The sequence below is a fragment of the Anomaloglossus baeobatrachus genome, chromosome 6, assembly GCF_048569485.1.
Source record: "Anomaloglossus baeobatrachus isolate aAnoBae1 chromosome 6, aAnoBae1.hap1, whole genome shotgun sequence".
Taxonomy (NCBI): Eukaryota; Metazoa; Chordata; class Amphibia; order Anura; family Aromobatidae; genus Anomaloglossus; species Anomaloglossus baeobatrachus.
The window spans coordinates 550,684,728-550,705,061 of NC_134358.1; the positions used below are offsets into that span (position 1 = coordinate 550,684,728).

The window sequence follows — 20,334 nt, forward strand, 5'->3', positions numbered from 1 at the left end:
GCGATCCCGCAGTGCCCGGGGCCTGTGTAAGGGGCCGGTCTGGACTGCAAACTCCTAGTCTCTTAGCCGACCATTTGTCCATAGCCTGAGACATGGATAGTGAAAATGACCCAGAGAGTTTCTCAGCAAGGCTGTAACTCTGTCCCTGCCGCCTGGACAGGGAACGCCGGCGAAGCTCAACCAGTGAAACTGCATTCAAACATTATATAGCCATATATACAGTGTATCACATATACAGTTCATCACTCTAGGGGGCCCAGCATCGAGAAGAAGCCCCCTGGTGTACCGACCCTGAAGCAGTATGTGCTGCTGAAAACATGGCTGTCGGCGTGTACAGTGGAGGGGGGAGCCGTGGGCTTAACCCCGAAAATGCGGGAATCTGGTGCCCTGAGCGAAACGTGAGGGAGGCGGAGGACAGCCAAGTGTGCTCCAGCCGTCACTGCTAGCCTCCTACTGACCATCCCGCCCTTCCCCCTGACTGGCAGGGCCAGGGACGGGAGGTTAAGGCGCTAGGCCGTAAAAAACCGGGAACTAAAGTTACAGACCGCGGCCGGCAAGCAGGCGCGGTCGGCGTGGTAGTCGCCGAGTCTGAGGCGAAGCTGCTCTCTGCACCGTCCCCAAGGGGACACTGAGTCCTTGAGGGGATCCGTTCCGTAGCGTGATTAGTGAGGGGGGCGGAGAACAGCGAAGTGTGCTCCGGCCCTCACTGTCGGCGTCAGCCCGACTGTCCCGCCCTTCCTCCTGACTGGCAGGTCCGGGGGTGGTATAATGATTGAACAGTGCCCGGGGCTGGACTGTAAGGCTTCTCTAGGAGTAGCCAAAAATCAACAGTGCGACCATACTACAAGCATATATATATATATATATATATATATATATATATATATATATATATATATATATACACTTCGGCACTCAGTGGGGCCAGCACCTCAGGTGCTGCTTACCGACCGCTCACAGCGGTTGTGTGATCACCAGAATCCGTGCCCAGGCCCCCCTGGAGTTGTCTCTCCTCTGCAGCGTCAGAAGTGCTGACAGTAATGGCTGCCGGCGTTCTGTGGGGAGGAGGGGGCCGTGGGCGTGCCCTAGAAAGTGCGGGAATCCAGTGCCCCACTGTGCTGAGTGAGGGGGGAGGAGGATACAGAGTATGCTCCAGCCCTCAGTGCTGCCGTCCTGTGCAGCGTCCCGCCCTTCCCCTGACTGGCAGGCCTGTGGGCGGGAATAAGCGAAACTAGGCCGCAAAAGCCGGGGACTAAAGTTATAAGCGCGGCCGGCAAATAAGCACGGCCGGCGCGGTAGTCCCCGGCGCACTAACACACCCAGCAATGCTGCAGTGTGTATGGCACAAGCGCTGCATGCGCGGTCCCCACGGGGACACAGAGTACCTTACAGTAGCAGGGCCTTGTCCCTGACGATACCCGGCTCCTGTCCAGCCGATTCCCCAGGGGCTGCGGAGGGAGCACGGTCCCAGTGCCTGGAGACCGATTAGGATCCCACTTCACCCAGAGCCCTAAAGGGATGGGGAAGGAAAACAGCATGTGGCTCCTGCCTATGTACCCGCAATAGGTACCTCAACCTTAACAACACCGCCGACCAGAGTGGGGTGAGAAGGGAGCATGCTGGGGGCCCTATATGGGCCCTCTTTTCTTCCATCCGACCTAGTCAGCAGCTGCTGCTGACTAAGATGTGGAGCTATGCGTGGATGTCTGCCTCCTTCGCACAAAGCATAAAAACTGAGGAGCCCGTGATGCACGGGAGGGTGTATAGCAGAGGGGAGGGGTTTACACTTTTGAGTGTAATACTTTGTGTGGCCTCCGGAGGCAGTAGCTATACACCCAATTGTCTGGGTCTCCCCAATGGAGCGACAAAGAAATAGAGGGGATCCCATGCTGATTTTTTTAATTATTTGAAGAAAGTGGGGAAGGGCCATGGTTATTTGGCAATTCACAGCTGTCATCAACCCCATATATCACCCCGTTTGCCACAGGAGAAGGGCAATGGGAAGAGAAGAGTACAGCAGCACTTCTGGGGCGGCAATGGGCAGCTATTTTTAGGCTGCGAAGGTTGAAATAACCATGGCCCTTCCCACCCTAATAATATCAGCCCTCAGTTGTTTCTTGGCAGGTTTTGCAAAAATGAGGGGGGGGGGGGGGGGGGGCACCCTATGCCGTTTTTATAAATTATCTTGTCAAATAATTTAAAAAAAAAAAAAATCAGTGAGTGATCCCCCATATTTTTCAGAACCAGCCAAGGGATCGCTGACAGCCGAGGGTCGCAGCCAGCATGGTCAGTAAAAAAAAAAAAATGGACGTCTCCGTGTGGAGCACATGGAGAAACGGATTATACATGTGAACACACTGTCGGTGTGAAGCTCTCTATTGACTTTAATTAGTTTGTATGTGAACGTGTCTCCGGTACGTGTGAAAATGGACTCCACATGGATCAGAAACTTGGATGTGTAAAGGGGGCCTTAGGCAAAATGGAAAGGGGTGAGGGATCATTAATACACGGCGGTTCTGCTCCCAGCACATTCTGCAGAGATGGGCCACGGCTGTCAATGATTTTCAGGCCACCTCAACGAGCCGATCGCCTGATGACCATCGGACCATCGCTGGGAAGGAGTTTGGAAAGTTACAGGTTTGTGTTAATAAACCGGATTTTTGGACTGCATCTTCTAGTCTATAGCCAGAGGAGCGCAGCAGCGCCAAACCCTATAGGTCAGGCACAAAGCTCATAATGTGCCCTTAAAAGACAAGATCCATCAACACACAATGGCGTGAGATCAAGCTAAAGGCTGTTAAAATAAATAAAAAACATGAAATAAGATTGTTAAAGGGTATAGTTATAAACAGATATATACCCTATAGTTATAAACAGGTATTGTCGGATAGAATGGTTTTGCAATTTGCTGCTTATTACAATTTGCAGCCGTTCTTGAGCTATTAATGCTTTTGTTTACAAATTGTTGTCTTGGAAACCGACCACCGACCTGTGCTAAACAACAGAGCAGGCGCAGCGTCTACAAGCTCTTTCCAAGCCTTGCGTGTTACGACTGAATCCACCCGACCGCTTCCTTTGAGTGGACAGAGTGTTCACACGGCGCTCTGCCCAATCATTGAGCCAACTGTGCAGCAGTTCAAAGTGACGTCTACCCCACCACTCCCAGTACAAGTTTTAATTGGTATACAAATATAGATATAACAAGTTCAGAATGTAATTGAGGGAACGCTGTCGCCTGGTGATTCCGATGACGCCAATGACAGCCCCAAATGAAATGTAAAGATGGAGGATGACAAAGACAGGAACCGGCTGTGGGGTGCAAGGATCTCATCGCAGACCCGGGGGGCTTCACCAGGTAGCAGGGGGCTGTGCTGCACCAGGTGGCCCCCCTGTACCAAATACAACAACAATCCATTATAAGGGGTGAGCGGACTTGGTTGTCTACCTCCGAGGACAATTTCTATTATTTCTCATTAAATGCACGGATTGTTTTCTTGCTGGGTTTTATATGTTTGCGTTCTGCTTTTACAGACTCTTTGTTACCCTGCAGAACATTCAACTTTGATGTGGTCTGTGGTCTTCATATCCTCAACGCCCCGCGTCACCTTCATGACCCACACGCATGTGAGCAGAGAAAAAAAAAGGACTCTTGGAAGAAGGGGAGAAAAAGTAATAGCGTGCAAAAATTAGATATTGCCTCATATTTAAAGGGGGAGCTGTGACTACACATTACAGCGCCAGTGTTTGCGCTGAGCGACCTCCGAGACCCAACCGACCTGCATGATCTCCTTGACCAGGGAGCCCTCTGTACCCTACGCACCCGGCGCACACCTTCTGTGACCCGCACATCTTCCACCACCGACGTGCCCTCCATACCCTCCGCTACTCACATGCCCTCCCCAACCCAAGCATCCTCTGTGACCCATGCATCCCCCACAACCAGTGTGCCCTCCATACCCTCCACGACCCATGCATCCCCACAACCAGTGTGCCCTCCATACCCTCCACGACCCATGCATCCCCACAACCAGTGTGCCCTCCATACCCTCCACGACCCATGCACCCCCCACAACCAGTGTGCCCTCCATACCCTCCACGACCCATGCACCCCCCACAACCAGTGTGCCCTCCATACCCTCCACGACCCATGCACCCCCCACAACCAGTGTGCCCTCCATACCCTCCACGACCCATGCACCCCCCACAACCAGTGTGCCCTCCATACCCTCCACGACCCATGCATCCCCACAACCAGTGTGCCCTCCATACCCTCCACGACCCATGCATCCCCACAACCAGTGTGCCCTCCATACCCTCCACGACCCATGCATCCCCACAACCAGTGTGCCCTCCATACCCTCCACGACCCATGCATCCCCACAACCAGTGTGCCCTCCATACCCTCCACGACCCATGCATCCCCACAACCAGTGTGCCCTCCATACCCTCCACGACCCATGCACCCCCCACAACCAGTGTGCCCTCCATACCCTCCACGACCCATGCACCCCCCACAACCAGTGTGCCCTCCATACCCTCCACGACCCATGCATCCCCACAACCAGTGTGCCCTCCATACCCTCCACGACCCATGCATCCCCACAACCAGTGTGCCCTCCATACCCTCCACGACCCATGCATCCCCCACAACCAGTGTGCCCTCCATACCCTCCACGACCCATGCATCCCCCACAACCAGTGTGCCCTCCATACCCTCCACGACCCATGCATCCCCACAACCAGTGTGCCCTCCATACCCTCCACGACCCATGCATCCCCACAACCAGTGTGCCCTCCATACCCTCCACGACCCATGCACCCCCCACAACCAGTGTGCCCTCCATACCCTCCACGACCCATGCACCCCCCACAACCAGTGTGCCCTCCATACCCTCCACGACCCATGCACCCCCCACAACCAGTGTGCCCTCCATACCCTCCACGACCCATGCACCCCCCACAACCAGTGTGCCCTCCATACCCTCCACGACCCATGCATCCCCCACAACCAGTGTGCCCTCCATACCCTCCACGACCCATGCATCCCCACAACCAGTGTGCCCTCCATACCCTCCACGACCCATGCATCCTCACAACCAGTGTGCCCTCCATACCCTCCACGACCCATGCACCCCCCACAACCAGTGTGCCCTCCATACCCTCCACGACCCATGCACCCCCCACAACCAGTGTGCCCTCCATACCCTCCACGACCCATGCATCCCCACAACCAGTGTGCCCTCCATACCCTCCACGACCCATGCATCCCCACAACCAGTGTGCCCTCCATACCCTCCACGACCCATGCATCTCCACAACCAGTGTGCCCTCCATACCCTCCACGACCCATGCACCCCCCACAACCAGTGTGCCCTCCATACCCTCCACGACCCATGCACCCCCCACAACCAGTGTGCCCTCCATACCCTCCACGACCCATGCACCCCCCACAACCAGTGTGCCCTCCATACCCTCCACGACCCATGCACCCCCCACAACCAGTGTGCCCTCCATACCCTCCACGACCCATGCATCGCCACAACCAGTGTGCCCTCCATACCCTCCACGACCCATGCACCCCCCACAACCAGTGTGCCCTCCATACCCTCCACGACCCATGCATCGCCACAACCAGTGTGCCCTCCATACCCTCCACGACCCATGCATCCCCCACAACCAGTGTGTCCTCCATACCCTCTGCAACCCACAGGCCCTCCTTAACTTGTGCGCCCTCAACAACTTGCACCCACCCTCTGCGACCCACGCGCCCTCCTCATAATAAAGCGGCTCTGCAACAGCGATTTTAACCCTTTCTTGCTGTGGACAAATTTCTGCAATTTTTCCTTCCCTTCATCCAACTGCCATAATTTTCTTTTCATTGTCCGTTCACGACGTATGAGGATTTGTTTTTCTGTTTGTTTTTTTTTTCCTGTTTTTTTTTCTGACACTGGCCACTTTATACATGGACAGAAAAGAGGGGGAAGAAAAAAATAAAAAAAAATAAAATTAAAATCGCAATCCCCCCTGATTTTTGCGTTTGGTTCTTGTGACATCGTTCGTTGTGTGATTTTTTTTTTTAATTACTGGAAAAAAAAAAGAAAACATTCATTTAAAATAAAAACATACATGTGGCTGTTTTCTGCAGCCAGGCGGTGCGGTCTGTATTTTCGGGCGCCGTTCATCTCTGTTTATGGCGTTTTCTCTGGCGGTGCGGTTATCGTGACTACAGCAGATCACGACGCTGAGCGAGCGCAACCGAGACACACGACGCTGAACGAGCGCAACCGAGACACACGACGCTGAGCGAGCGCAACCGAGACACACGACGCTGAGCGAGCGCAACCGAGACACACGACGCTGAGCGAGCGCAACCAAGACACACGACGCTGAACGAGCGCAACCGAGACACACGACGCTGAGCGAGCGCAACCGACACACGCTGTGCGAGCGCAACCGACACACGCTGTGCGAGCGCAACCGACACACGCTGTGCGAGCGCAACCGACACACGCTGACTTTTTGGGACAAGCCACCTACTACAGATGAGGCTCACATGACTGGGTAAACAGCTGTCGCCATGACGCCCGGCACATCGCCATGACGCCCGGCACATCGCCATGACGCCCGGCACATCGCCATGACATCTGGGTCATTGCCGCCAACCTACATCTGAATCATTGGCGAAGGTCACATGACAACAGTAGACACAACTTTATCGACAACGATGATCGTTAACGACCTACAACCACTTCTAACCAATGGAGAGCGCGGTGTTTGATGCAGGCGGTTATTACACCCCACATATGTCTATACAGGGGGGCTACTGTCGTGATAGAAGCGCTTGTCCTCCTGTCACGATATATGAGCAGATACAGGCAAGGAAGGAGGAGCAGAGCTGTCACCACAGGGGGAGGGAGGGAGGGGGAGCTGTCACGATAGCAGCAGGTGGAGCTGTCACGACACCACACAGGGTGACACTGATGATAATGGAGCACTCACCGTGAGACGAGAGTCCCCAGAACACGGCATGGCAGGCGGAGACGAGCAGCGCCGCCCCCAGCGCCAGCAGCTTGGCATTCCTCACACTGAAGTGCTGGTTGATTTCCCGCTTGCCCAGGTTGTAGGCCAGGGCCGCCATCTTGGCTCCTCCATGACAGCAGCGTGCAATGGAGCCGCCGGCCGCTGGGGGGCAGCAGCAGCGCAGCGGGAGTGAGGAGGGGGCGTGGTTCGCCTTGTGGGGCGGAGCAGAGGCGGGGTCTGCTTCGGGGGCGGGGTCTCCGGCGCTCGGGAGCAGGGGTTCTCGGTCTTCCGGGGGCTCGGGGACGGTGCTGCGTTTCTTCCTGGGGGGCTCGGGCTCGTCCGGTCCGGGGCTGCGGCTCTTCATGTCAGCGGAGGAGTCCGAGCTGCCGTCCACGAGAGACATGAAGGCGGGAGAGACTGCAAGAGAAAAACGGAGATAACAGAGAGCAAAAGAGACACATGAAGGCGGGAGAGACTGCAAGAGAAAAACGGAGATAACAGAGAGCAAAAGAGACATGAAGGCGGGAGAGACTGCAAGAGAAAAACGGAGATAACAGAGAGCAAAAGAGACACATGAAGGCGAGAGAGACTGCAAGAGAAAGACGGAGATAACAGAGAGCAAAAGAGACACATGAAGGCGAGAGAGACTGCAAGAGAAAGACGGAGATAACAGAGAGCAAAAGAGACATGAAGGCGGGAGAGACTGCAAGAGAAAAACGGAGATAACAGAGAGCAAAAGAGACACATGAAGGCAGGAGAGAGACTGCAAGAGAAAGACGGAGATAACAGAGAGCAAAAGAGACATAGACATGAAGGCAGGAGAGAGACTGCAAGAGAAAAACGGAGATAACAGAGAGCAAAAGAGACATAGAAATGAAGGCAGGAGAGAGACTGCAAGAGAAAGACGGAGATAACAGAGAGCAAAAGAGACATAGAAATGAAGGCAGGAGAGAGACTGCAAGAGAAAGACGGAGATAACAGAGAGCAAAAGAGACATAGACATGAAGGCAGGAGAGAGACTGCAAGAGAAAGACGGAGATAACAGAGAGCAAAAGAGACATGAAGGCGGGAGAGACTGCAAGAGAAAAACGGAGATAACAGAGAGCAAAAGAGACATGAAGGCGGGAGAGAGACTGCAAGAGAAAAACGGAGATAACAGAGAGCAAAAGAGACATAGAAATGAAGGCAGGAGAGAGACTGCAAGAGAAAAACGGAGATAACAGAGAGCAAAAGAGACATGAAGGCAGGAGAGAGACTGCAAGAGAAAGACGGAGATAACAGAGAGCAAAAGAGACATGAAGGCAGGAGAGAGACTGCAAGAGAAAGACGGAGATAACAGAGAGCAAAAGAGACATAGATATGAAGGCAGGAGAGAGACTGCAAGAGAAAAACGGAGATAACAGAGAGCAAAAGAGACATAGAAATGAAGGCAGGAGAGAGACTGCAAGAGAAAAACGGAGATAACAGAGAGCAAAAGAGACATAGAAATGAAGGCAGGAGAGAGACTGCAAGAGAAAGACGGAGATAACAGAGAGCAAAAGAGACACATGAAGGCGGGAGAGAGACTGCAAGAGAAAGACGGAGATAACAGAGAGCAAAAGAGACACATGAAGGCAGGAGAGAGACTGCAAGAGAAAGACGGAGATAACAGAGAGCAAAAGAGACACATGAAGGCGGGAGAGAGACTGCAAGAGAAAGACGGAGATAACAGAGAGCAAAAGAGACACATGAAGGCGGGAGAGAGACTGCAAGAGAAAGACGGAGATAACAGAGAGCAAAAGAGACACATGAAGGCAGGAGAGAGACTGCAAGAGAAAGACGGAGATAACAGAGAGCAAAAGAGACACATGAAGGCAGGAGAGAGACTGCAAGAGAAAGACGGAGATAACAGAGAGCAAAAGAGACACATGAAGGCGGGAGAGAGACTGCAAGAGAAAGACGGAGATAACAGAGAGCAAAAGAGACATAGGCAGGAGAGAGACTGCAAGAGAAAGACGGAGATAACAGAGAGCAAAAGAGACACATGAAGGCGAGAGAGAGAGGGAGACCTAACGGAGAGCAAAAGAGATAGCGAAAACGGACGTGAGACGGAGACATAACGGACAGATAAAACAGGCATGAAGGCGGGAGAGACATAACGGAGAGCTATAAAAGAGACAGACATGAAGGCGAGAGAGAGACTGCAAGAGAGAGGGACAGATAACGGACAGCTATAAAAGACTGCAGAAAAGAGACAGACATAGCGAACAGCGAAAAAGGACGTGAGGTGGAGGCAGGAACTAGTTACATCTACTCAGTACAGCCTTACAATTTCAATCTCTCGGTTGCACTCGCTCACCGTCTCCCAGTTGCACTCGCTCACCGTCTCCCGGTTGCACTCGCTCACCGTCTCCCGGTTGCACTCGCTCACCGTCTCCCGGTTGCACTCGCTCACCGTCTCCCGGTTGCACTCGCTCACCGTCTCCCGGTTGCACTCGCTCAGCGTCTGTCTCTCAGTTGCACTCACTCAGCGTCTGTCTCTCAGTTGCACTAGCTCAGCGTCTGTCTCTCAGTTGCACTAGCTCAGCATCTGTCTCTCAGTTGCACTAGCTCAGCATCTGTCTCTCAGTTGCACTAGCTCAGCGCCTGTCTCTCAGTTGCACTAGCTCAGCGTCTGTCTCTCAGTTGCACTAGCTCAGCGTCTGTCTCTCAGTTGCACTAGCTCAGCGTCTGTCTCGGTTGCACTAGCTCAGCGTCTGTCTCTCGGTTGCACTAGCTCAGCGCCTGTCTCTCAGTTGCACTAGCTCAGCGCCTGTCTCTCAGTTGCACTAGCTCAGCGTCTGTCTCTCAGTTGCACTAGCTCAGCGTCTGTCTCTCGGTTGCACTAGCTCAGCGTCTCTCTCGGTTGCACTATCTCAGAGTCTGTCACAGTTGCACTCGCTCAGCATCTGTCTCTCAGTTGCACTCGCTCAGCGTCTGTCTCAGTTGCACTAGCTCAGCGTCTGTCTCTCGGTTGCGCTAGCTCAGCATCTGTCTCTCAGTTGCACTAGCTCAGCATCTGTCTCTCAGTTGCACTCGCTCAGCGTCTGTCTCAGTTGCACTAGCTCAGCGTCTGTCTCTCGGTTGCACTAGCTCAGCATCTGTCTCTCAGTTGCACTAGCTCAGCATCTGTCTCTCAGTTGCACTAGCTCAGCATCTGACTCTCAGTTGCACTAGCTCAGCGTCTGTCTCAGTTGCACTAGCTCAGCATCTGTCTCTCAGTTGCACTAGCTCAGCATCTGTCTCTCAGTTGCACTCGCTCAGCGTCTGTCTCAGTTGCACTCGCTCAGCGTCTGTCTCAGTTGCACTAGCTCAGCGTCTGTCTCTGTTGCACTAGCTCAGTGTCTGTCTCTCAGTTGCACTCACTCGGCGTCTGTCTCTCGGTTGCACTAGCTCAGCGTCTGTCTCTCGGTTGCACTAGCTCAGCGTCTGTCTCTCGGTTGCACTAGCTCAGCATCTGTCTCTCAGTTTCACTAGCTCAGCATCTGACTCTCAGTTGCACTAGCTCAGCGTCTGTCTCTCAGTTGCACTAGCTCAGCGTCTGTCTCTCAGTTGCACTAGCTCAGCGTCTGTCTCTCAGTTGCACTAGCTCAGCATCTGTCTCTCAGTTGCACTAGCTCAGCATCTGTCAGTTGCACTAGCTCAGCATCTGTCTCTCAGTTGCACTAGCTCAGCGTCTGTCTCAGTTGCACTAGCTCAGCATCTGTCTCTCAGTTGCACTAGCTCAGCGTCTGTCTCAGTTGCACTAGCTCAGCATCTGTCTCTCAGTTGCACTAGCTCAGCATCTGTCTCTCAGTTGCACTAGCTCAGCGTCTGTCTCATTTGCACTAGCTCAGCATCTGTCTCTCAGTTGCACTAGCTCAGCATCTGACTCTCAGTTGCACTAGCTCAGCGTCTGTCTCTCAGTTGCACTAGCTCAGCGTCTGTCTCTCAGTTGCACTAGCTCAGCGTCTGTCTCTCAGTTGCAGTAGCTCAGCATCTGTCTCTCAGTTGCACTAGCTCAGCATCTGTCAGTTGCACTAGCTCAGCATCTGTCTCTCAGTTGCACTAGCTCAGCATCTGTCTCTCAGTTGCACTAGCTCAGCATCTGTCTCTCAGTTGCACTAGCTCAGCGTCTGTCTCAGTTGCACTAGCTCAGCATCTGTCTCTCAGTTGCACTAGCTCAGCATCTGTCTCTCAGTTGCACTAGCTCAGCATCTGTCTCTCAGTTGCACTAGCTCAGCGTCTGTCTCAGTTGCACTAGCTCAGCATCTGTCTCTCAGTTGCACTCGCTCAGCATCTGTCTCTCAGTTGCACTCGCTCAGCGTCTGTCTCAGTTGCACTCGCTCAGCGTCTGTCTCAGTTGCACTAGCTCAGCGTCTGTCTCTGTTGCACTAGCTCAGTGTCTGTCTCTCGGTTGCACTAGCTCAGCGTCTGTCTCTCAGTTGCACTAGCTCAGCATCTGTCTCTCAGTTGCACTCACTCGGCGTCTGTCTCTCGGTTGCACTAGCTCAGCGTCTGTCTCTCGGTTGCACTAGCTCAGCATCTGTCTCTCAGTTGCACTAGCTCAGCATCTGACTCTCAGTTGCACTAGCTCAGCGTCTGTCTCTCAGTTGCACTAGCTCAGCATCTGTCTCTCAGTTGCACTAGCTCAGCATCTGTCAGTTGCACTAGCTCAGCATCTGTCTCTCAGTTGCACTAGCTCAGCGTCTGTCTCAGTTGCACTAGCTCAGCATCTGTCTCTCAGTTGCACTAGCTCAGCGTCTGTCTCAGTTGCACTAGCTCAGCATCTGTCTCTCAGTTGCACTAGCTCAGCATCTGTCTCTCAGTTGCACTAGCTCAGCGTCTGTCTCATTTGCACTAGCTCAGCATCTGTCTCTCAGTTGCACTAGCTCAGCATCTGACTCTCAGTTGCACTAGCTCAGCGTCTGTCTCTCAGTTGCACTAGCTCAGCGTCTGTCTCTCAGTTGCACTAGCTCAGCGTCTGTCTCTCAGTTGCAGTAGCTCAGCATCTGTCTCTCAGTTGCACTAGCTCAGCATCTGTCAGTTGCACTAGCTCAGCATCTGTCTCTCAGTTGCACTAGCTCAGCATCTGTCTCTCAGTTGCACTAGCTCAGCGTCTGTCTCAGTTGCACTAGCTCAGCATCTGTCTCTCAGTTGCACTAGCTCAGCATCTGTCTCTCAGTTGCACTAGCTCAGCGTCTGTCTCAGTTGCACTAGCTCAGCATCTGTCTCTCAGTTGCACTAGCTCAGCGTCTGTCTCAGTTGCACTAGCTCAGCATCTGTCTCTCAGTTGCACTCGCTCAGCGTCTGTCTCTCGGTTGCACTATCTCAGTGTCTGTCTCAGTTGCACTAGCTCAGCGTCTGTCTCTCGGTTGCACTCGCTCAGCGTCTGTCTCAGTTGCACTCGCTCAGCGTCTGTCTCAGTTGCACTAGCTCAGCGTCTGTCTTTCGGTTGCACTATCTCAGCGTCTGTCTCTCAGTTGCACTAGCTCAGCATCTGTCTCTCAGTTGCACTAGCTCAGCGTCTGTCTCTCAGTTGCACTAGCTCAGCATCTGACTCTCAGTTGCACTAGCTCAGCGTCTGTCTCTCAGTTGCACTAGCTCAGCATCTGTCTCTCAGTTGCACTAGCTCAGCGTCTGTCTCAGTTGCACTAGCTCAGCATCTGTCTCTCAGTTGCACTCGCTCAGCGTCTGTCTCAGTTGCACTAGCTCAGCATCTGTCTCTCAGTTGCACTCGCTCAGCATCTGTCTCTCAGTTGCACTCGCTCAGCATCTGTCTCTCAGTTGCACTCGCTCAGCGTCTGTCTCAGTTGCACTAGCTCAGCATCTGTCTCTCAGTTGCACTAGCTCAGCGTCTGTCTCTCAGTTGCACTCGCTCAGCATCTGTCTCAGTTAGACTCGTTCGGCGTCTGTCTCAGTTGCACTCGCGCACCGCCTGTCTCGGTTGCACCTGTCTGACGGTTGCACTTGCTCAGCGCCTGGCTGACAGTTGCACTCACTTAGGCCTCCTTCATACCACTGTGTCTCTGATACGTGTGGTGTCCGTTTTCACATGTACCGGTGACCTGTTCACACACACAGCTTGTTTTCACAGGACCGTGTGTCTGTGTGACACCTGCGTGTTTGTGTGATCCACACAGAGACATGTCTGTTTTTTACCGACAGCATTGGTGAAACACAGCACACGGATGACATCCAACCAGCCAAGGTAAAGCAGACAGCTGTGGGCTGATATCAGACTGAGAGGTCTCATGGTTATTTGGCCCTTCCCGGCCTAAAAATATCAGCCCCAGAAATGGGGCATCACATTAGATTCTCCAATTCTGGCGCTTTGCCCGCCTCTTCCCAATTGCCCTGGTGCGGTGGCAATCTAGTAATGGAGAGGTGTCTATCAGACATGCCTGGCAGATGTAAAAAGCAAAATACAAAAACAAATTATTTAAAAAAACACCAATTTAAAATAAAAGTAGAGAATTAAAAATATAAATACAGGACACAGTCCCTCATTCACCAATTTATTTCCAAAAGGACTCCAACGTAATCCACATGGAGGTCCCACGACTTCCCCGACTCATGGACACTGTTCAGAGAACGGGCCCCATAGCCTAGAGCAGCAGCCACTACCGGCTGTCACCCTGTGCTCTGCAAGAGCCGGCGGCGGTGCAGAGAGGTGACGTCCTAAGGTTACCGCAGGTCACAGCAGCTGGCCGTTCTCATGCTACCCTGGCTACTCAGGGACCGTGGTGGGACCTCCATATGGATTACGTCGGAACTGCCTGGGAGTTCTTTTTGGGAATGAATTGGTGAAGGAGGGACTGTGTCCTGTCTTTATTTCTTTTATTCTCATTTTATTTTTAAGCAAAATACTTGTGTGTGTGTGTGTTTTGCTCTTTATATCTACTAGGCTAGTAATGGGGGCCTCTCCATTATTAACACCAGGGCTTGATGCCAGCTGACACTACGCAGCTGCCATCAACCCCACTAGTATCACCACAGTTGCCACCGCATCAGGGCAATTGGAAAGTGCCGGGCAAAGCACCAGGATCGGAGAATCTAATGTGATGCCCCACTTCTCAGGCGGCTGTGGGCTGATATTTTAAGGCTGGGAAGGACCAAATAACCATGGACCTTTCCTGCCTGATAATATCAGCCCCCAGCTGTCTGCTTTACCTTGGCTGGTTATTAAAAATGAGGGGGGACCGTTTCTTTAAATTATTTAATTAAAAAAAAATGGCATGGGAACCCTTCTATGTTTGATAACTAGCCAAGGTAGAGCTGAGCGTTGCAGCCCGCAGCTGCTGATTTATTAACACATTAGTCCCAACTTCAAATTAAGAAGCATCACTCGATTAAGACACTAACAACATTGTCACCAAATATCAATTCAGGAGACACAAAGAGTGTATTTACGCATATTAATGATTTCAATAAACTCTTTTAGGATAAAACCCAAACTTTATTGAATAATCAGATATACAAATATTAAAAATAAACAGGGAGACACACCTTGTTGGAGAACGGTTATAAGCCCCTATTCTCTACACACATCAGTATTAAACGTCAGATATCAACTCAAGATCACTACCTTTTTATTTATTAATACATCTAGTCAATTATTATTGATATAGGATCAAAGTTATTGCCTAGGTATTGTTGCTATACAATTGCAGCATACTGCTACTCATATTTCCACTCAATGCAGCTTTCCAACCAGGAATATTACCAAATTACAATAAGTGATCAAGAAGCTATCATATACCCAAATGGTTCCATTTACCTAACACCATGAAGTGTCACAGCATGCACATAGACAGAGGCATAGGCGGCAGCGCATCAAATGGTTTTTTATATTTTAATATTTTTTTCTCAAAACATTTTTATCAGATTTTTTAAAATACTATTATACCCATACAGACACTGCATTATCCCTGCGTTTAGATTAAATGTCCAAAAATCACCAATTGTGTTTACACGCAGGGGTAAGTCAGTTGTTATATAATACGATATTCCATTGGGCTATATTAAATCCGATGCGCTGTCGTCGGTGCACTCACGCCACGTGCATCAACCACCCCACAAATTTGCAAAAGTAAATGCAGATATTGCCATCAAAAATTCATTGCAGGATCACCAATGAATTTGCCATATGCAGAAATTCACAAGCATAACCAAATGCTATAGTAAATAAGGGTGGCCGCTATTACATTTAGTTGGAATATATCAGATTTACTTGTTCAGAACCAACAGACATATATATATATATCTAACTGCATATAGTCTAAATTTTAAAGGCACATCCACATTATTTAATCACTAATGGATTTGTAGCATGCATATAGTCGCATACAAAGTCAACTGCTACATTGAAGCGAAATAGCTGCTGTTATATTCAATTTGAAAAGACATATATTTTTAATCACCAGGCATACATATATATCTAGTGGTACAATTTTAGTTTCAACAAATGTGCCGGTGATAGAAGATGCATTTACCAAAACGAATGTATGAATCATTAAGCACATATACCAAAAGACAAACTGACGTAAGTTCGTTATACCTGAGTGTGGGGCAGACCGTCCCTCCACCTTTGACGCACGTTTCACTAATGCTTCTTCAAAGGTGGAGGGACGGTCTGCCCCACACTCAGGTATAACGAACTTACGTCAGTTTGTCTTTTGGTATATGTGCTTAATGATTCATACATTCGTTTTGGTAAATGCATCTTCTATCACCGGCACATTTGTTGAAACTAAAATTGTACCACTAGATATATATGTATGCCTGGTGATTAAAAATATATGTCTTTTCAAATTGAATATAACAGCAGCTATTTCGCTTCAATGTAGCAGTTGACTTTGTATGCGACTATATGCATGCTACAAATCCATTAGTGATTAAATAATGTGGATGTGCCTTTAAAATTTAGACTATATGCAGTTAGATATATATATATATGTCTGTTGGTTCTGAACAAGTAAATCTGATATATTCCAACTAAATGTAATAGCGGCCACCCTTATTTACTATAGCATTTGGTTATGCTTGTGAATTTCTGCATATGGCAAATTCATTGGTGATCCTGCAATGAATTTTTGATGGCAATATCTGCATTTACTTTTGGAAATTTGTGGGGTGGTTGATGCACGTGGCGTGAGTGCACCGACGACAGCGCATCGGATTTAATATAGCCCAATGGAATATCGTATTATATAACAACTGACTTACCCCTGCGTGTAAACACAATTGGTGATTTTTGGACATTTAATCTAAACGCAGGGATAATGCAGTGTCTGTATGGGTATAATAGTATTTTAAAAAATCTGATAAAAATGTTTTGAGAAAAAAATATTAAAATATAAAAAACCATTTGATGCGCTGCCGCCTATGCCTCTGTCTATGTGCATGCTGTGACACTTCATGGTGTTAGGTAAATGGAACCATTTGGGTATATGATAGCTTCTTGATCACTTATTGTAATTTGGTAATATTCCTGGTTGGAAAGCTGCATTGAGTGGAAATATGAGTAGCAGTATGCTGCAATTGTATAGCAACAATACCTAGGCAATAACTTTGATCCTATATCAATAATAATTGACTAGATGTATTAATAAATAAAAAGGTAGTGATCTTGAGTTGATATCTGACGTTTAATACTGATGTGTGTAGAGAATAGGGGCTTATAACCGTTCTCCAACAAGGTGTGTCTCCCTGTTTATTTTTAATATTTGTATATCTGATTATTCAATAAAGTTTGGGTTTTATCCTAAAAGAGTTTATTGAAATCATTAATATGCGTAAATACACTCTTTGTGTCTCCTGAATTGATATTTGGTGACAATGTTGTTAGCGCAGCTGCTGATTTACCTGTGCTGATTGTCAAAACTAAGGGTAACCCCACGTAAGTTTTTTTTTTTTCCTTTAATATTTATTTGGCTAAGGCTACGTGCGCACGCTGCGTTTTTTTGTCGCGTTTTTTTGGTGAAGTTTTGTTGTCAGAACGTTCTGACATTTGACTTCCCAGCAAAGTCTATTAGAAGTCAGATTTGCTGTGCGCATGTTGCAGTTTGTCAGCTCTTTTTTGTTTTTACAAAAGTTTTTGATAAAAAAGAAGCAGCGTGTTCATTCTTGCGTTTTTGTCACCCATTGAAATAAATGAGGGGATGAAACACGCATGGTTACAACGTTTTTGCGTTTTGCATGCGTTTTAGCCGCGGTTTTGTCAATAAAAACGCAGGTCATCAGCTTAGTTCCAGAATGACAAAATCAATGCTGGAGTGATTTTGGCATGTCTGTGTCTCTCCAAGAACTACATACTCACCAATCACCGGCGCACCTGTCACACTGCTCCTGCGGCCTCTCATTCTTATTCCCGACCCGCTCATTAGCCTCATTACATATTCACTGCACCTGCTCATTAGGCTCATACATATTCACTCCTCCCTCCGTCTGTGATTGGTTGCAGTCAGACGCGCCCCCATGCTGAGTAACAGCTGTCTGACTGCAACCAATCACAGCCGCCGTTGGGTGTGTCTACATCGTACAGTACAATAAATAATTTAAAAAAACGGCGTATGGTCCCCCCCAATTTTGATACCCAGCCAAGATAAAGCCTTACAGCTGAGTCCTGGTATTTTCAGGCTGGGGATACCCATGTTATTGGGAGCCCCCCAGCCTAAAAATATCAGCCAGCACCCGTCCGGATTTGCCGCATCCATTAAATGCAACAGCCACAGGACTTTTCTGGCTCTTCCCGATTACCCTGGTGTGGTGGCAATCGGGGTAATAAGGAGTTAATGGCAGACCATAGCTGCCACTAAGTCCTAGATTAGTCATGGCAGGCGTCTATGAAACACCCCCCCCATTACTAATCTGTAAATGAACGTAAATAAATAGGAACACTGAAAAATCCTTTATTTCAAATAAAAGACAATCCCCTCTTTCACCACTTTATTAACCCCATCAATAACACCCCTCCAGGTCCGGCGTAATCAAGCACTGCTACATCTGACACAGCGCGCACCATAGAACAAGACTGCCTGCTGTGAGCACCATGCAGCAAGTGAAGTCAGCCACGCTATCAGTGGTGATGTCACTCAGGTTAGCCGCTGCCACAGGTGGAGTCCTCCACCTGTGTCTGCAAATCACCCGAGTGACTGAAGTGAGCCGAGATATCATCAGAGCCAGCTGGAGTCCTGCACCTGTGAGAGCAAATCAGGCCGCGACTGAAGTGAGCCACAGCTGGAGGACTCACGTGAGTGACGGCATCGCTGATGGCGTGACTCACTTCAGTAGCGGCCTGAACCTCACAGCGGTGAGCCCATGACGTCACTGCTGTGACACACGCCGTGCTGTGGGGCCCGTTGCTACTATGACATCAGGGATTCACCCCAGTTCATTCTGATCGCTGCGGCTCCGTCTGCACTCACAGCTGGCAGTCATGTTCTATGACGTTCGCTGTGACTGGACAGGGATGTGGCAGAGCTGAATCGCCATAGGACCTCGTGTGGATTACTTCGGACTTGGAAGGGTGTTTCTGGGTTAATAAAGTAGTGAAAGAGGGGGCTTTTAATTTTATTTTCATCTGCACCAAGACAAGTATGCACCATATAAGTATGATGCATTGAATTAGGCCAGAAATATTATTATGATGCACTTGGTCATCTATCATCACTTCTCTGCCATCATCTAATCATCATGTCTATCTCCCCACAGGTATGTTAAATCATCCATCCTACTTTCCCATGAACTCAACTGATCTCCCCTTTTCTCTGCTACCTGTGCTAATACCTGGTATGTTAAATCATCCACCCTACTTTCCCAATATATCTGACCTGTTCTCTCCTTGCTTCAATATCTCCCAGGTCTGCTCTAGCATCTCACTGTGACCTCTTCCCCCTGATCCCTACCTTCCTTTTATGACCTTTGTTTACTCTGCCTATGTGATGCTGCATCTGGTTTCTTTGAGTGATCAAGAGGTTCTTGCTGCACCCCACCCCTTCACAGCTGATTGCACTTGTATATGTATATATTGGGGCAACTAAAAGTCTGCATCAAGACAAGTATGCACCATATAAGTATGATGCATTGAATTAGGCCAGAATTGGGCCGGAAGTGACCGGCAGGTAACTGGATACATAGACTCTGTAAACAATGTTTGTGTTTATCTTCACTTTTACCCCTATAATACTTCACTTTCTACTGCCCCCTCTGATCCCTAAACCCAGTACTTTTCATCTCTCCCTCCATCCTCCCCACCCATCTCACCTTCCCCTCACATATTTTCCTCCACATTTCACCCAGTGTCTCCAGACACACACGACCATCTCATGGCCTCTCCTGCTCCCACCTACTAACACTCTCACTGCTTCTCCTCACTGCTGGGGATATCTCTCCTAATCCTGGCCCTCCTCACCACATCCCTATTGTCACTTCAAACCCTCATCCACAACCTAACACAAATTTCCGCACCCTCTCAAACCTCATACCCATTCACCCAGCCCCCGCTCCCCCAGTCCCACTAACAGGAGCTCTATGGAACACTCGCTCTGTCTGCAACAAACTTTCCTACATTCATGATCTTTTCATCACTAATAAACTTTCCTTCCTCGGCATCCCAGAAACCTGGCTCACCCCCTCTGACACGGCCTCTCCTGCTGCACTTTTTTATGGCGGTCTCCAACTCTCTCACACACCCCGCTCCAGTAACAAGCATGGTGGAGGAGTTGGTTTGCTCCTGTCCGACCAATGCTCCTTTACACCAATTCCACTACCACCCTCTGTTACTCTCCCATCTTTTGAGGTGCACTCCGTACGCATCTATGCCCCCTCCAACCTTCAGCTGGCTGTCATTTACCGCCCTCCAGGGCCAGCCACTGCCTTTTTTGATCATTTCACCACCTGGCTACTACACTTCCTTTCCACCGACATCCTCACCATCATCATGGGTGATTTCAACATCACCATTGACACTTCCCACTCATCTGTCTCTAAACTTCTAACACTCGCTTCCTCCTTAGTCCTCACCCAATGGTCTTCTGCAGCTACTCACAAAGATGGCCACACGCTGGACCTCATCTTCACTCGCCTCTGTTCCCTATCTATCCTCTCTAACTCGCCTCTCCCCCTGCCTGACCACAACCTTCTCACATTCTCTTCCCTCTTTTCTCCAAGTACGCAACCCCCCCTCCACAAACTCTCACACCCTCGCAGAAATATCAAACACATTGATTTACACGCCCTTTCTCAGTCCCTTCTCCCTCTCACAGACATTGCATTTCTACACGATGCAGATGCTGCTGCAACTTTATACAACAC

The 20,334-nt window shown here is 49.7% G+C and overlaps 1 protein-coding gene across 2 annotated transcripts in view; it reads right to left on the reverse strand.

Moving 5' to 3' along the window:
• CASD1 (CAS1 domain sialic acid O acetyltransferase 1) overlaps positions 1-20,334 on the reverse strand; it is a 139,947-nt gene that overhangs the window by 115,504 nt on the left and 4,109 nt on the right. For both annotated transcript variants that reach the window (XM_075315665.1, XM_075315666.1), the window contains exon 2: positions 7,000-7,437. In XM_075315665.1, coding sequence (XP_075171780.1) covers positions 7,000-7,423 — 424 coding nt within the window. In that variant the 5' untranslated portion in view covers positions 7,424-7,437. The remainder of the gene's footprint in view (positions 1-6,999; positions 7,438-20,334) is intronic.